The sequence below is a fragment of the Trichomycterus rosablanca genome, chromosome 7 (genome assembly GCF_030014385.1).
Source record: "Trichomycterus rosablanca isolate fTriRos1 chromosome 7, fTriRos1.hap1, whole genome shotgun sequence".
Classification (NCBI taxonomy): Eukaryota; Metazoa; Chordata; class Actinopteri; order Siluriformes; family Trichomycteridae; genus Trichomycterus; species Trichomycterus rosablanca.
The window spans coordinates 10,211,579-10,229,805 of NC_085994.1; the positions used below are offsets into that span (position 1 = coordinate 10,211,579).

At 39.3% G+C, this 18,227-nt stretch overlaps 1 protein-coding gene across 2 annotated transcripts in view; it reads left to right on the plus strand.

Moving 5' to 3' along the window:
- Positions 1-18,227, plus strand: part of mapk14a (mitogen-activated protein kinase 14a) — a 45,168-nt gene that overhangs the window by 19,785 nt on the left and 7,156 nt on the right. The window contains exons 4-9 of one of the 2 annotated variants that reach the window (XM_062998966.1): positions 1,408-1,519; positions 2,749-2,778; positions 2,925-2,972; positions 6,650-6,764; positions 9,087-9,158; positions 11,779-11,858. In XM_062998966.1, coding sequence (XP_062855036.1) covers positions 1,408-1,519; positions 2,749-2,778; positions 2,925-2,972; positions 6,650-6,764; positions 9,087-9,158; positions 11,779-11,858 — 457 coding nt within the window. Of the gene's footprint in view, positions 1-1,407; positions 1,520-2,748; positions 2,779-2,924; positions 2,973-6,649; positions 6,765-9,086; positions 9,159-11,778; positions 11,859-16,341; positions 16,422-18,227 lie in introns of both variants that reach the window. The other variant, XM_062998965.1, reaches the window with a different exon arrangement.

The following is an 18,227-nucleotide window of genomic DNA, read 5'->3' on the forward strand; positions in this document are numbered from 1 at the left end:
CTTCTGTGTAGGAGGTCATGACCGTAGCCACGACAATACAAGCTGCTGAATGATGATTTAAAAATAAAATAAAGCACATCAAGCTTTTATCTTAGATGCACTAGGACCAAAAATTTGCATCACAGTATTTTTAAGATTCTGACAGTTTACGGAATGTTGTTTTTGTATGACTGGGACTTGTTATATGTCTGTGGCTTCTACTGTCATATGTACATAGAATATAAAAAGTTGAAATGTATATAATGAGAGCTTTGAGTACTATAAGCTTTGCTTGGCCCCACAAAATGAAACAATATATGATGGAATCAGTACACATGAAACAGTTTCAATAAATAAAATTTTTATTGTTTATTTAATATTTAAGTATTATACAATTACCCTAACATGAAGTATTTTCACCCCGTAAGACAAACCTGAAATCCACAGCTTTAGTTATTGCTCTGAAAGCTTCTTTCTCGACTGTTTATAGGGGAGTCAAGTCCTTGCATGTGTGTATTGATACTGCGATCCTAATGTTGTTGTTTGCAATAGCCGTGGCTCGACAAACCGTGCAGTATATAGTGTTTTAGTCTGTTCTAAACAGCTGACACGCGGCATTTCTTTGGCAGGTTCCTCCGGTGCATATTTGGTCTTCCTCTCTTCATCTTCCTTCTGTTTTTGTTTATTTTTTTCACCATATTAAGGAAACGCTAACTGGCTAAGTACTTAATTTGCACAGCACTCCATAGTGTTTTAGCAGCGAACAATATTATATGATCTGCTGCCTTTTTAAGCCTACAGCCGTTAAAATGAACTATGTTACGGTATGGTGATATATGAAAAATACTGTATCCATACCATATGAGGAATCAAAGACGGTACACCGAATGTACAGTCATACCACCCAGATGCACTGTCTGACATACCCTCATCTCTTTTGTGCTGTGTTCAAAAACGCCACAAGTTGCTTGTATGATATGGTAATTTGGGATCTTAAATGGTTTTTGCAGCCATTTTATTCTGTAACTGGATAATCAGAACAAACTTCTTGTCGTTTGCCTTTTAAAAATATGCATGTTTTAAGCCTGCAGGGGAATGAGCTTTTGATTACTATTAGTAATACTAAATTACCTATATACTTTTATGTGAGATCTGAATGCAGGTGATTACAGAATTAAGGTGCCTGTAAAAAAACAGTGTGCAAGCTCTTTTTAAGGCAAAATGTGAAAGCATTTCTGTTGTTGACAAAAAGATTTGATGTCTACAAAAAACAGTAGTGTACATGATGCTAATCAGCCTGTGGGTTAAAAAACATTTTTTTAGTTAACACAGTCCTAGAAATGCTGTCAACAGGAGAAATGTTATCAGTTCAGATCTCTTAGATTATGATTTAAAGAATTAATGTAAATGCTCTGTGCTTTTTAACAGTTACCTTGTGACTCATCTGATGGGAGCAGATCTTAATAACATAGTCAAATGTCAGAAGCTGACCGATGACCACGTGCAGTTCCTTATTTACCAGATCCTCCGAGGGCTTAAGGTAAACCAGTGCAAACCATCTTACCTTCTCAGTGTGGAGTGCTAACTGTTCTCTTCAGGACAGCAAAGCACTACAGAGAGTGGTTAGCTTAGCTGAGTGCATCTTCAGCTTTTACATCAGATCAAAGACTCCGCCCGCTCCAGTAAACTGTCTGTTTAGCCTTCTGCAATCAGGCAAGTGTATCCACCGTCTGATGGCTGAAACTGAGAGTCTCAGGAGAAGCGTCTTTCCCCAGTTCATCAGACTCGTCAACACAGACATGCCCACCATAGCAACCCTGCCAAACTGAAACTTGCACTTCACCACACTTTCACATTCCACTGTACATTGGACAAATGCACACATTCATTTGTTTTACTTTATTTTATTGTATGTATTGTACATAATTAATTTGTCATAGGATTTTCCTCCTTTTTCCATCTATTTATTTATTTATTTTATTATTATTATCATTATTTTTTGGCATTTTCTCCCATCCAATTTTTACCTAATTGCGTTATGCTTCCTCTCTGCTGGTGCTGAACCCCGCCCCTGATTGAGGAATGCAATTTGACACACGTCCACTCCGATACGTGTGCAGTAGCCGACTGCATTTTTTCACCTGCACCAGCTGAGATCATATGCGAATCAGCCCTGTGCATGGAGAGCCACACCCTGATCAGCATTATTCTTCTACTCTGTGCAGATGCCATCAACCAGCTAGCAGAGGTCGTAATTGCATCAGTCATGAGGTCTCCGGCTCCCTAGCCTGTATGAACAACAGCCAAACGTTGTTCATACAGCCGCCCAGCCGGATGGCAGAGCTGAGATACGATATGATGTATTCGAAATCCCAGCTCTGGTGTGCTAGCGTGTTTTATCGCTGCACCACCTGAGTGGCTTTTTTCTATTTTTAACTGTGCTCATTTATGCACAGACTAAGGAGTTGGGCCAGGTTTTACATTTTACGGCAGGCTGTATACTGTATATAACTGTGTATGTGATAAATAAATCTTGAATATATTCTAAACAAATGAATATTCTTTTAAATATTATAGAATTTTTTCTCGACTGTAATTTAATATTTTTCGGAAATGTACTTTAAGTCATTAGGGGCAATAAAGTTTTTTGTAATTTGCATTTGAAATGGGTTAAATTACAGCTGAAGTAATGATACTAATGTACGTTTAATCATGTGATTTATGTGATGTGAAATCAAATCACTGAAATGTCTTTTGTTTGGTTTGCAGTACATTCATTCAGCAGACATCATTCACAGAGTAAGTGTTCTCAGTGCATTTTATTATATAGTGATGCATAATAAAGAAACATGTTATAAATATAAATGATCAGCTCAGGTAATTAATTTAATTTAAAAGAAGAAATAAATGGCACTCAAGAGATTTCTTATGATTTATTGCTTTAGGACCTAAAGCCCAGTAATTTGGCCGTAAATGAAGATTGTGAACTTAAGGTAAGTCATATATTTGTAAATGTTGTGAAACTAAGTATTATATGTACATTTTGGGAACCTGAAACACACTATCTGCTGCACCGTTTTTCCGTGGTCCACAGTATTGTGCTGTACATTGATAAAATATATTGTTTTGCAGGCATCAAATTAAGCATTTTGTTTATATTTAAAATATACATCCACGTCAGTCAGTGAAAATATTAAGTCACTTATTTGTACTTTTGTCAGTGAAATAAAGGTTCAGTAGAATGAAGAAATCACAGATTAGTTTTATTGCATTTAACAAAATGTATATAAATATTGTAAATATAGGGAACCTAAAACACTCGTTTTTTTTTTTTGTCAGTGGTCCACAATATTGTGCTGTACATTGGTAAAATAATTTAACTGATTACTGACCATCATTAGTTGAAGGTTAACCATTAACTGACAAGCTTATAACAAACCAGTAAAATATTAAACCCATCCCTGTGTTTCATAGCAACAAGTTTTTTGTTTTAACAAGGCTTTATTATTAGTGTGCATCATTGAACCTTGGATGAGGTTGCACCTGAATGGCACTGTAAGATGATCCACCTCGCAACGTACAGAAGTTGTAGGACCTGCTGGTAGAGCCCTGGAAGCAGACACCACAGGACTCCTACAGATGTCTTGTAAAGTATACGTGTACTCGTATATGAGTCAGAGCGGTTTTGCCAGTAAATTAGATGTGTGGTCCTAATATTTTGGCTAATCAGTGTTTTTAAAGTTTGTTTTAGCATCAAATCCATATTAATGCATATTATTTAAATTTAAACATGTTTTTATGCTTCAGTTGAAATTTTTAAAATACAGATTAGCTTCCCTGCTTATTTGGTATGCAAGAGCCTGTCTAAGATACTCAGCAGGAATACGACACCCTCAGCATGCATGTGTGTATTAGCACATCAGTACGCATGTTTTATGTACTTATTTTAGCTCTACAGTCACTCTCGGGTCGTGTGTGTCTGTCTGTGTGTCTGTCTGTGAGTCTGTCTGTCTCTGTGTGTGTGAGATCTGCATTACCATGACACTTTTAACCAACATAATTAATCACACTGTCCAATTTAATTACTGGTTTAGATACAAGAAGATGAAACAAAGTATTTGTGATAAAGCAACAACAATAAAAGCCAGATGAATGGTCATGTTTTTGTATCAAGAAGGGAAATAATGCAGAGATTACTGCTGCAGGATAAACTGCAGATGCACGAATATTGGCAAGTAATTAGCTGTAGTGTTTGTAATAAACCACTGAAGTATCACAAAAATGTAACTGTGAACGCACTATGATGAACCGCTTTGCTTATTTGAGGTAATTGGTTGATTTTCCATTTCCATTTTTGACCTGAGGCAACCACTTAAACCATGATTAGTAAATAAGGAGCACAGTATGTCAATGTTTTGTTGTTAATTGCTGCATGTCTGAAATACAGAGTTTCAACCTGTTGAGCAAGAACACCTGTCAAGGGTGGTGCAAGGCACCAGTGCACATGATAACCTAGTTTCTAGAAAAGTCTGGACATTTTGTTATATGCAGTAAAACTAATCTGTGATTTGGTAATTCTCTTGAATATTTATTTCACTGACAAAAGTATAAATAAGTGACTTTTGGATTTTGTAGTCGACTGCGTCTTTTCACCTGCATGAGGCGAGTTCATACGTAGAGCAGATTCGTGCACAGAGAGCCACACCTGTTGTCCCTTGTCCCTGTGCAGGCGCCATCAATCAGCCAGCAGAGGTCATAATTGCATCAGTTATAAGGAATCTCCTCAGGCATTCTACCTATGAATCATTGTTTGTGTAGGCGCTTAGCCTGCCAAGCAAAGCTGGGATTCGAACAAGCTTGACTAGTTCGAGATGTCATCTTTGGCATGTTTTAGCATGCTTTCGCTGACTGACCTGGATTTATATTGTGAATATAAACAAAGTGTTTAATTTGCCTGCAAAACAATCTAAAAAGTTGGGGCAGGGAGAAATAAGAGAAAAAAAATTCACCATTCTGAAACATTCCACAATAAACAGGTGAATTGTAGGGAGGATGGGAGGGTGTAAAATCACATTTGGGTATAAAAGGGGGAGCCACCAAAGGCTGAATATTTGTGACATTGCACGTATGTTTAATTGTCAATCAGTTAAAAAATAACATTTCTTAGTGTTGAATTTTAAATAATTACGGTCTTTCACCATATACTGTATATATAATTGTGATAAGATTTAGGGAATTTGGAATTTAAATGCTGTTTAGTATTGTACTAATGCATGTAAATATGGACACACACAGTTTCCACTTTGTGGTTTATTATACAGGTTACACATCTTCACATCTGCATACGAATAATAGTTCTTATATAAAATCCTTAATTAAAATTAATTGTACAGTACATCAATTTCAGGTTATGCCTTTGTTAGGCAGCAGTGACGACCTCTTTCTAAGCGGAGGTTTGAAGTTGCTTTGTTCATGTGCTTTTGCTTTGTGGTTGAATTGAAATGTTTTTTGGTTAAAGCTGAAGTTTTTAGGCAGTCAGTGTATAAAATTAAGTCTAAGGGTTATTGCATTCAGACAGAGGTGCATAATCTAGTTAAATGAATTTTGAAACTGAGTATGTACAGTTCCAGTTGTGTCTGGTCAATGTATAAACTATGTAGTAAATACTAGAGATGGGACGATCGATCGGCTACGAATCGGTATCGGCCGATTTTTAATAAAAATATGCTATCGGCGATCGGCAATATTTCCTAAAAGTAGCCGATCCGATCGTGTGATATATAAAGACCATGTTAAGTTAACAGCTCAGTGGATTGATCCAGACTTTGAGCTACGAAGCACCAACCATCACATCACCATTCATCAACAATCGTACAGAAACCATCGTGAAAGCTCTTACGATGTAATTTTGCTGATTGTAATATTTACTTTAAAAAGATAATTCAACCCGGTCACATCTGAGTCGATTCTATCAGCACGTTATATAAACTCCTGGTTCACTTTGGTAAATCGTAAGCGGTTCTTACTTGTGATGTAGATGAGAACAGAAGACGTTACAGAGCCAATCAGAGGCAAAAGTTTATTCATTACCAAATTCGTTATTTCAGGATCATCTGCTGAACTTTTAGAAAACTTTTAGCTCCTTAGACGGAACGAGTCTGACTCGGTTACAGATCTGTGGTAATAGCAGTTTAATTAAGCTTTTTAATGAAGCTTTTTAATGTAAGAGAGTCACACAAAATGTTCTGTAGTAGCTGGTGTTTATTTAAAACCACGACATTTAATTAATAACAGTAAACACGGAGAGATAACCGAGAAGAGAAACTTACGCTTCACATAAAAACGAATCAACTCATGAATCAATGAATCACTTATAGCGATACTGTGAACTCTGCGTCTCTGTAACTCTGTAACTGCGTCTCTTCTAAAGGCACAAACACACACGCGCTGCTAATCCCCCCCCGATCGGAATCGGCTATCGGCCATCGGCCGATGTCCCTGAAAGGAGATCGGAGATCGGAATCGGTGCCAAAAACCCCGATCGGTCCATCTCTAGTAAATACTGAATACAAAGGAAGTAAAACTAGCAACTATGTTTCCTCTTTAGTCTCTAAAGGTTCTGTGTAATGGTATATTTACTGTTGTATTGTGTGTGTCTTTCCTCTTTTAGATCCTCGATTTTGGTCTGGCACGACACACAGATGATGAGATGACTGGTTATGTGGCCACCAGGTGGTACCGCGCTCCAGAGATCATGCTTAACTGGATGCATTACAACATGACAGGTTGTATTAATGACCTACCCTTAATATGTGTGCTCATTTAAATTACTTTTTTTTTTTTTTATCTTAGGCTTTCTTTATTACACAGGAGGCAAAATACTCATCTGTCTTTAAAGTTTAATGCATCACCTGAGATGTGATTAGTGCAAATTGCTGATCAGCTAATTGTATTCTAGCTTAATTTACTTTCATTGGATTTAAATGCATAATCTACACTACTAGGGCTCATGTTTGTTGGTTTGTTTGTTTGTTTATTAGGATTTAAATGTTTTACACTTTGGTTACATTCATGACAGGAACGGTATTTACACGTTACACAAGATTCATCAGTTCACAAGTTTATATTGAGCACAGTCGTGGACAATTTAGTATCTCCAATTCACCTCACTTGCATGTCTTTGGACTGTGGGAGGAAACCGGAGCACCCGGCGTAAACCACGCAGACACGGGGAGAACATGCAAACTCCACACAGAAAGGAACTGGGCCGCCCCACCTGGGGTTCGAACTCAGGACCTTCTTGCTGTGAGGCGACAGTGCTACCCTCTTAGCCACCGTGCCACAGATAAATAGGTAACAGGTGATGAGCTGCTATGATTGGAGAATGAATAAAAAGCTCATGTTAGAAACATGTTAGAACATCCTAGCTTTGTAATAATACAGGTTATTACCTGTAGTCCAGCTGCAGTCCAGCTCAGTCCATAAATAAAAACATATGGACCATTATGGAGTTCAATACATGACAAAGGAGACCCTGAACTGTTGAGCAAATTAAGTGTTAAATTAAGCAAAAATGGGGAAGGGGGGCACTTTCACAACTTGAACAATTGGTGTGCTTAATTTCCAGCAGTGTACAGAACATTGTTAAAAGTAAATGTGCCATAACACGGAAGTATCATGCAAATAATGTGTAGAATAAATAGTTATTTGTTCTACATATTATTAATATTATTATTATACATACCTAGTACAGTGATCCCTCCGTCCCGTGTTACGTTCCAGGACCACCCGCGATAAGTGAAAATCCGCGAAGTAGCGACGCTATATCTATCTTAATATTTATACATTATTTTAGTAGTTATACACTATTTTAAGTTTTTATAAACCCTCCCCACTCACTTATCCACTACATAACACTTTCCCATTCCCTTAATAACCTTTCCCACTCTACCTGTTTCTTTTAAAACACTCCTTAAATGTTCATACATACTGTACACTAAAAGTGTTTTAAACTCTTAAACCTAGATACGTAATTTTTAAAATGTGATCAGCGACTGGTATACAGAGCAGCATTCTCTGGTTGGTTGCTTTCCATCAGTCGACCAATCATGTGTTGTTTACAATCTCACGTCCTCAAGTAGCGTCTCAAGCGGCCGCTGGGTAGGTCCTACTTTGCGTTTTTGGTGTGTACAGTATTCATCCTACGCATGTGAAGAACGAGTACCGCAAAAACCAGCGAAACAGCGAAAATACCGCGATAAATATTTTACATTAATATTTAAGTGAAAACCCGCGAAACATCGAGTCCGCGAAAAGCGAACCGCGAAGTAGCGAGGGACCACTGTATTCTCATTCTTATGCCTATGCTTATTATTATTATCTATATATTACTATGCATATAAACCTAATACCATATATGTAAATAGCTATTGTTATACTAACCGTAGATATATGTGTACTGATTTTTATTTTATTTTTATTTATTTTTTTGCACAATGCTACTATTTGCACTTCTTGTAAATGCTAACTGCATTTTATTGCTTTGTACCTGTAGTGAGCAATAACAATAAAATTAAATCTATCAATCTATATCTATCAAATGCAACAACTTCAAATGGGTTGCAGCCATCAAATTTAAAATGATCGTCCTGGTGTAAAAAAATAATAAATACTTAATTTGATACAGCAAAACATTGTATATCTTGTCTTTGTTCTCTTTTATTTCGAATACATATAAAAAAGGATTAGCAAAACTTTGCTGTCTATTTTTCCTATTTAAGATCATATAAAGATTGATGGTAGGCAGCTTTTTGTCCATATCCAGCTAACTACAGTTTTGCCGCGCTGATGATCTGTTGGAAATGAAAATTCAGTGCACCAGATCCAGTCAAGGACCGGGTTTATTTATTTAATTTTATTAATTAATTTAATTTCATCAGAATTAAGGCAAGTACAAAGAGAAATGTAAGAAAATTATTTTATATGCCTGTTGTTGGTTTTGTAATAAAACACTGCAGTTAGGCATCATAGAAACATTAAAAATATTTGATGTTCTCTTAGGCTTTATTGTTTTGCTAACGTATATTTTTCTGACTTTACTTTTGTAGTGGATATTTGGTCCGTCGGTTGCATTATGGCTGAGTTGCTGACGGGCAGAACGCTGTTCCCTGGTACCGACCGTATCCTTTTACTCAACCTGTGAAACAAACTCAAACCGAACCATCTGGCTTGTTTTAACCTGCTGGCTATATTTATTTTAGCAACAGAGCATAGAGTGTCATGACACGCTGTGCTTTTCCTCTGTCATGTTTTAGATTCACCCTGCAGCCTCTCACCACAAGGAGTGCTAATAAAGAAATGTGATCCACAGCTCTGAGAAAGCTACTAGCAGCCTTGCAAGGAATGCCATGGCCTCCTTCTCCCCCTCTTTGCCTAGTGCTATTCCCCCCCCCCCCCCCCTCTGATCTCAGGAATGATTAATGCTTCTTTTTTCCATTACAGCGTTGCACGATTATTTCTCCCACACATTTACAGTTGGACATGAATCTTGACTACTTGTTTTCTATTTCCACTGACACCTAACTTGTTTTTTTATTAAGTTCTGTGGTAGGTAAAGCACACCTGGGCTTGTTCTTTTTTTCCTCTGGGCAAACCTTTGCTATTTTTACTACTCTGGTCACTCAAGGCGTTCCACAAATATAATCACCTGTGCTGTGCCAAAATATGCATTTTACAGCATAGCAAAATTAAACTTCCAGCTATTTGTATGTAAATGTACTGATGCTCAAGTTCTTCATTTCAGAAGCGCCAATTTTTTTAGCCTTGGCAGGCATGCTGTCATTTCTATTTTTATGTGAGGACAAATCATCCTTTCTCTAGATTTAAAAGATACCCTAAAAATATCGAAACTTGAGAATGACCTGCCCTGTCTTCCAATATTTACAGTATTTTTAGTACTTTTTTTTTTTTTTACATTTTTGCATTTAGGACCTTTTAGTTTCTCATTGCACAACCTTATGAAAGTGAAAAGATCAGAAAAGAGGAATTATACAGTACACTGATCAGCCATAATATTAAAACCACCTCCTTGTTTCTAGACTCACTGTCCATTTTATCAGCTCCACTTACCATATACAAGCACTTTGTAGCTCTACAATTATTGACTGTAGTCCATCTGTTTCTCTACATACTTTTTTAGCCTGCTTTCACCCTGTTCTTCAATGGTCAGGACCCCCAGAGGACCACCACAGAGTGAGTATTATTTGGGTGGTGGATCATTCTCAGCACTGCAGTGACACTCAGACACAGCAGCACTGCAGGAGTTTTTAAGTACCGTGTCCACTCACTGTCCACTCTATTAGACACTCATAACTAGTTGGTCCACCTTGTAGATGCAAAGTCAGAGACGATCTCTCATCTTTTCTGCCGTTTGAGTTGGTCATCTTCTAGACCTTCATCAGTGGTCACAGGACGCTGCCCACAGGGCGCTGTTGGCTGGTTGTTTTTGGTTGGTGGACTATTCTCAGTCCAGCAGTGACAGTGTGTGCTGGTATGAGTGGATAGGACACAGCAGCACTGATGGAGTTTTTAAACACCTCACTAACACACCACTGCAAGGCTGAGAATGACCCACCACCCAAATAATACCTGCTCTTCAGTGGTCCTGGGAGAGTCCTGACCATCGAAGAACAGCATGAAAGGGGACTAACAAAGTATGCAGAGAAACAGATGGACTACAGTCAGTAGTTGTAGAACTACAAAGTGCTCCTATATGGTACATGGAGCTGATAAAGTGGACAGTGAGTGTAGAAACAAGGTGGTTTTAATGTTATGGCTGATTGGTGTATGCAAACAGTACATTTATTGATAGCACGAAATAACAGGAATCAGCAGATTATAAGTCTCAATGACTGTATTTACACTGCAGGTAAATGTGGCCCGCATCTAATTTTTACTGACAATGAGAGCTGCAAAAATGTTATTAAATGTGACCCTTTTAAATTTAACCTGGGCCACTTTAAATGTCACTACAATCTGATGTGTATCTGATCTGTGTGATGCAACCTTTTGTTTAAACAGTGAAATAACATTTGAATCTGATCTTTTCAGTTCTGACCTGGGCCACTTTACTGCTTGGTGCTAAAATCTAAAACGTATTCTGTTTGCTGTGGTGGGCAGTGGTTGCTTAGTGGTTAACTAGTGGATAGAAGGTTGCTGGTTCAAGACTCGCCATTTCCAAGTTGCTACTGTTGAGCCCCTGGGCAAGACTCTTAATGCTAAATAGTTTGCGTTGTATTTGGTTGCAGTTGTAACTGGCTTTGGAGTAAAAAGACAGTTTTGCCTCCTTTGTTTACCTGTATTTTAAAATGTTATGGATAAAGTAAATTTTTCTATCTAGTTCTATTTATCGAATATTATGCAATGTTGTATATTTAATATCGTCAAATTACTATATATTTTTAAAAACTGTGACCCAATACAGTTGGGTAGCAGGCAGTGGTGGGGCTTAAACCAGTGACCTTCTCATTACTATGCCTCCACTACCCAGTGCACTCTCTGCTTAACCCAGTTAGTACTAGACAGTATTTTAAACAGAAGAGCCGTGCAGCATATATATATTTTCCTTTGGCAGCAACATTCAGCTTCAAGGCAAGCCTGCAAAATCCAGTCTTAGGAAAAGCCATGCCAGTATGACAGCTGCATGATCATAAGTACAAGTGTGCCAGAGTAATGTGTTGCTAGAGCTGTGGCAGCAGTTTCTCTGCCTTGCCTCTGTTTTTCCTTTATGTTCTAATATAGACATTGACCAGCTGAAACTTATAATGCTGCTAGTTGGAACTCCAGGACCTGATCTGCTGATGAAAATCTCATCAGAATCAGTGAGTGTAATCTTTGGAAGATGCTCTCCTGTGTGTTTGATCGAGGGTGACTACCAGGGTTTCTGTTCTGTGCACTGATTTCTAAAACCTACCAATCAAAAGCTCGCTGCAGCATGCTGTCCTGTTCTTACATAATCGAGTGTGTGGATTGTGTGATTGCTAAACATAGCCTTGTATATTTTTTCAACAGTTTTACCCAATTATACGTAAATAAGAATATGTAAACCATGCTTGTTAAATGCACCATCTGGCTAAATGTATGTGTCCAAAAACTTGTTGGACATCCCATTCCAAAGCCATGGCCATTTACCAGCCTTGTTTGATTGGTCGGGGTCAGGGCTCTATGCAGGCCACTAGAGTCCCTCCATACAACCCCACCTTGTGCACAGTGGAACAGTTATGCTGCAACAAAAGGGCCTTCCCCTAACTGTTGCCACACTTAACAGTTTATATATATATATATATACTGTGTATCACAAAAGTGAGTACACCCCTCACATTTCTGCAGATATTTAAGTATATCTTTTCATGGGACAACACTGACAAAATGACACTTTGACACAATGAAAAGTAGTCTGTGTGCAGCTTATATAACAGTGTAAATTTATTCTTCCCTCAAAATAACTCAATATACAGCCATTAATGTCTAAACCACCGGCAACAAAAGTGAGTACACCCCTAAGAGACTACACCCCTAAATGTCCAAATTGAGCACTGCTTGTCATTTTCCCTCCAAAATGTCATGTGATTTGTTAGTGTTACTAGGTCTCAGGTGTGCATAGGGAGCAGGTGTGTTCAATTTAGTAGTACAGCTCTCACACTCTCTCATACTGGTCACTGAAAGTTCCAACACTGCACCTCATGGCAAAGAACTCTCTGAGGATCTTAAAAGACGAATTGTTGTGCTACATGAAGATGGCCAAGGCTACAAGAAGATTGCCAACACCCTGAAACTGAGCTGCAGCACAGTGGCCAAGATCATCCAGCGTTTTAAAAGAGCAGGGTCCACTCAGAACAGACCTCGCGTTGGTCGTCCAAAGAAGCTGAGTGCACGTGCTCAGCGTCACATCCAACTGCTGTCTTTGAAAGATAGGCGCAGGAGTGCTGTCAGCATTGCTGCAGAGATTGAAACGGTGGGGGGTCAGCCTGTCAGTGCTCAGACCATACGCCGCACACTACATCCAATTGGTCTGCATGGCTGTCACCCCAGAAGGAAGCCTCTTCTGAAGTCTCTACACAAGAAAGCCCGCAAACAGTTTGCTGAAGACATGTCAACAAAGGACATGGATTACTGGAACCATGTCCTATGGTCTGATGAGACCAAGATTAATTTGTTTGGTTCAGATGGTCTCAAGCATGTGTGGCGGCAATCAGGTGAGGAGTACAAAGATAAGTGTGTCATGCCTACAGTCAAGCATGGTGGTGGGAATGCCATGGTCTGGGGCTGCATGAGTGCAGCAGGTGTTGGGGAGTTACATTTCATTGAGGGACACATGAACTCCAATATGTACTGTGAAATACTGAAGCAGAGCATGATCCCCTCCCTCCGGAAACTGGGTCGCAGGGCAGTGTTCCAGCATGATAATGACCCCAAACACACCTCTAAGACGACCACTGCTTTATTGAAGAGGCTGAGGGTAAAGGTGATGGACTGGCCAAGCATGTCTCCAGACCTAAACCCAATAGAACATCTTTGGGGCATCCTCAAGCGGAAGGTGGAGGAGCGCAAAGTCTCGAATATCTGCCAGCTCCGTGATGTCGTCATGGAGGAGTGGAAAAGCATTCCAGTGGCAACCTGTGAAGCTCTGGTAAACTCCATGCCCAGGAGAGTTAAGGCAGTTCTGGGAAATAATGGTGGCCACACAAAATATTGACACTTCAGGAACTTTCACTAAGGGGTGTACTCACTTTTGTTGCCGGTGGTTTAGACATTAATGGCTGTATATTGAGTTATTTTGAGGGAAGAATAAATTTACACTGTTATATAAGCTGCACACAGACTACTTTTCATTGTGTCAAAGTGTCATTTTGTCAGTGTTGTCCCATGAAAAGATATACTTAAATATCTGCAGAAATGTGAGGGGTGTACTCACTTTTGTGATACACTGTATATATATATATATAGTGGGGGAAATAAGTATTTGATCCCCTACTGATTTTGTAAGTTTACCTCCATACAAAGACTTGAACAGTCTATAATTTTTATGGAAGGTTTATTTTAACAGAGAGAGACAGAATATCAACAAAAAATCCAGAAAAAAAAACATTAAATAAAAGTTATAAATTAATTTGTATTTAATTAAGGGAAATAAGTATTTGATCCCCTACCAACCAGCAAGAATTCTGACCCCCACAGACCAGTTATGTGCCCATGAGGCACACAAATTAGTCCTGTCCCTGTATAAAAGACTGCTGTCACAGAATCAGTTTCTTCCGTTCAAATCTCTCGACCACCATGGGCAAGACCAAAGAGCTATCAAAGGACGTCAGGGTCAAGATTGTAGACCTGCACAAGGCTGGAATGGGCTACAAGACCATCAGCAAGAAGCTTGGTGAGAAAGAGACCACTGTTGGTGCGATCATTCGAAAATGGAAGAAATACAAGATCACAGTCAATCACCCTCACTCTGGAGCTCCATGCAAGATCTCACCTGGTGGGGTAAGAATGATTCTGAGAAAGATGAGGTCAGTCCAGAATTACACAGGAGGAGCTTGTCAATGATCTCAAGGGAGCTGGGAGCAGAGAAATGCTGGATATGACCCCAAGAACACCATCCCCACTGGGCATTTCTTTGCCTCCAAACATGGCGAGTGGAGTTGATGCCAAAGAGCTCAATGTTGGTCTCATCTGACCATATCACATTCTCCCAAGCTTTCTCTGAATCATTCAGGTGTTCATTGGCAAACTGCAGACGGGCCTGTACATGAGCCTTCTTGAGCAGAGGGATTTTTGCGGGCACTGCAGGATCTCAATCCATTACGGCGAAGTGTGTTACTAATGGTTTTCTTGGTTTCTTCCATTTTCGAATGATCGCACCAACAGTGGGTCTCTTTCTCACCAAGCTTCTTGCTGATGGTCTTGTAGCCCATTCCAGCCTTGTGCAGGTCTACAATCTTGTCCCTGACGTCCTTTGATAGCTCTTTGGTCTTGTCCATGGTGGTCGAGAGATTTGAACGGAAGAAACTGATTCTGTGACGGGAGTCTTTTATACAGGGACAGGACTAATTTGTGTGCCTCATGGGCACATAACCAGTCTGTGGGGGTCAGAATTCTTGCTGGTTGGTAGGGGATCAAATACTTATTTCCCTTAATTAAATAAAAATTAATTTATAACTTTTATTAAAAAAAAAATTTCTGGATTTTTTGTTGATATTCTGTCTCTCTCTGTTAAAATAAACCTTCCATAAAAATTATAGACTGTTCAAGTCTTAGTAAGGGTATATACACACACACACACACACACACACACACATATACCGACAAGACATAACATTATGACCACAGACAGGTGAAGTGAATAGCACTGATTATCTCTTCATCACGGCACCTGTTAGTGGGTGGGATATATTAGGCTGCAAGTGAACATTTTATCCTCAAAGTTGATGTTAGAAGCAGGAAAAATGGCAAGCGTAAGGATTTGAGCGAGTTTGACAAGGGCCAAATTGTGATGGCTAGATGACTGGGTCAGAGCATCTCCAAAACTGCAGCTCTTGTGGGGTGTTCCCGGTCTGCAGTGGTCAGTATCTATCAAATATGGTCCAAGGAAGGAACAGAGGTAAACCAGCGACGGGGCCAGGGGCGGCCAAGGCTCATTGATGCACGTGGGGAGCGAAGGATCCAACAGATGAGCTACTGTAGCTCAAATTGCTGAAAAAGTTAATGCTGGTTCTGATAGAAAGGTGTCAGAATACACATGGCATCACAGTTTGTTGCGTATAGGGCTGCATAGTCGCAGACCAGTCAGTTAGGAAGGTGGTCAAAATGTTATGCCTGATCTATATACACACATATATATATATTTTAATTGGTTTAAAGTTGAGTTGCTTCACGGAATTGTTATGCATTATAAATTGTTAAAATTAAAACAGTTAAAATATTAATTGTTTACAAAAGTCTAGTTCTAATGATGATTTTAAAACCAATATATATTGTCAGAATCAGCCACTGAACAGTAGTTATGTGTATAAATCATGTTCTTGTGTTCAGGATGTGCAAAATCAAATCAATAATCGATTACAATGGGTGACTTTGAAACGTGATATAGTGTTAACAAATTTCTGCTTTGCTTGTGCTCTCTTTTCCTCAGGAAATGCGTAATTTGTAATTTGATATGCACTTTCTTTTGCAGCACTGTGCCTGTTAGCATGCCAGATCTGTGTCTTGCTTTCTTTCTTCTCTTAATCCCTCTCTTCTAAGTAGGGTCCAACCCAAAGTAGATAAATTGTACTCGGTTAACCGTTTGCCTTGACCTGGTTGTCAAAGATATAAACCAGCTACAGCAGATAATGAGACTGACAGGAACACCCCCTGCCTCCCTAATAAGCAGGATGCCTAGTCATGAGGTGAGCTTTCTGTGGCTCTGGCCCCACACCCGGTATTTTTATCATTCAGATTATTAGAAAAACACTCTGTACCGTGCTGCATTGTTTTACTTTCCGCTGTAGTCTTGTGGGGTTAGACGGGGTCTGTAGTGATGATACATCTTTGGAGAATTTGCCCACAAATTGCACTGATAATTTGCACAGATTCTCCCACAGTGTTAGAAAACCCATCCCTGCTTAATGCATCTGTTTTACCACTGCTGCACATTCTGATCAGGGTTGCAATGGGTCTGATTGATTGAACGAATGGTAGGAAATAACCTGGACAGGCCACCAGTCCATCACAGAGCAAACGCAAACACACACTTACACTTGAGGCACTTTTTACTAGCTCCAGCTGGCCTGACCGCATGTCTTTGGACTTATGGGAGGAAACCCGAGCACCTGGAGGAAACCCATGCAGATACAGGGAGAAATGCAAACTCCACACAGAAAGCACAAAATCAAACACAGATCTTTCTTGCTGTGAGGCAACAGCGCTACCCACTGTGCCACCATGCCACCTTACAACCTGTAGTTTATGTGAAAGTGACTTGAAGCACTGGTGTAAAGCTGCTTTCACGTAGTCGACATCCTGTGGTTAATTCATATGCTCATATTGCTTCTGATAAGGCAGTATCACTTTGGGTAGTTTTTTTCACCATTGCCCTTTAGTATAAATCGTAGCGTTCACTTTTTCATGATGTTTATGGGTAATTGTTATCCCATACTTGCATGTCACAGCTTTGCACTTATCTGCTGTGTTGTTTGTTTGTTTTAGGATTTTAACGTCATGTTTTACACTTTGGTTACATTTATGACATGACAGGTAGTTAATCATTACACAAGATTCATCAGTTCACACAAGGTTATATTGCACACAGTCATGGACAATTTTGTATCTCCAATTCACTTCACTTGCAGGTCATTGGACTGTGGGAGGAAACCGGAGCACCCGGAGGAAACCCACACAGACACAGGGAGAACATGCAAACTCCACACAGAAAGGACCCGGACCGCTCACCTGGGGATCGAACCCAGGACCTTCCCCCTTGCGACGGGGAGGCAACAGTGCTACCCACTTAGCCACAGTGCCGCCCCTTATCTGCTGTGTAAACAATGTCCACCTGTCATAGCCATAGACATAAGCTCACGTCTGTTGAATTTCCTGCTACATCCCAAAATATGTTTTTCCTGTCATTTGTGAGATTGAGTTTGACAAGCGTCTCCAGACTTTTATTATTCTTGAAGTTAAAGTCTGACCCCGCAAGACCATTTTTTTTGTGTAACCTCATTGGCTGGGGTTGTTCAGACTTTAAAAATACTCTCTTTTTTTGTAAAAAAAATTTTTTATATGTATGCACATCACAATGTTGGTCACAGTGGTTGTCAGTACAACATTGTGCGTATGCAGGAAATACAGTAATGTGCTAAGAAATCTTATAAAATATCATCCAGATGTTTTTCTTCCCTAGTTTATTGTGAATGGTCTCACTGTGGATCTGAGCTGTTTGTTTTATTAAGAACTGAGTTTGTTGTCTGCACCAGCTGAAAGCCTGCTACATTTTTGAGATGCAGCACTGCATACTAACAAGCGGTTTTTTGAGACAAAGCATGCATTTAAATGCATTTAAAGCAACACAGTGATCCTAACAGCATTTACACTGAGATAAAAGTACTGCTCATTTATGAAATGCATCTTGAAAATAGGTTCCTGTCTGAGGTTTAATATTGTTTATGAATGGTTAATAGGAAATCACAAGAGAACTCAATTGTATAAAGTAAGAC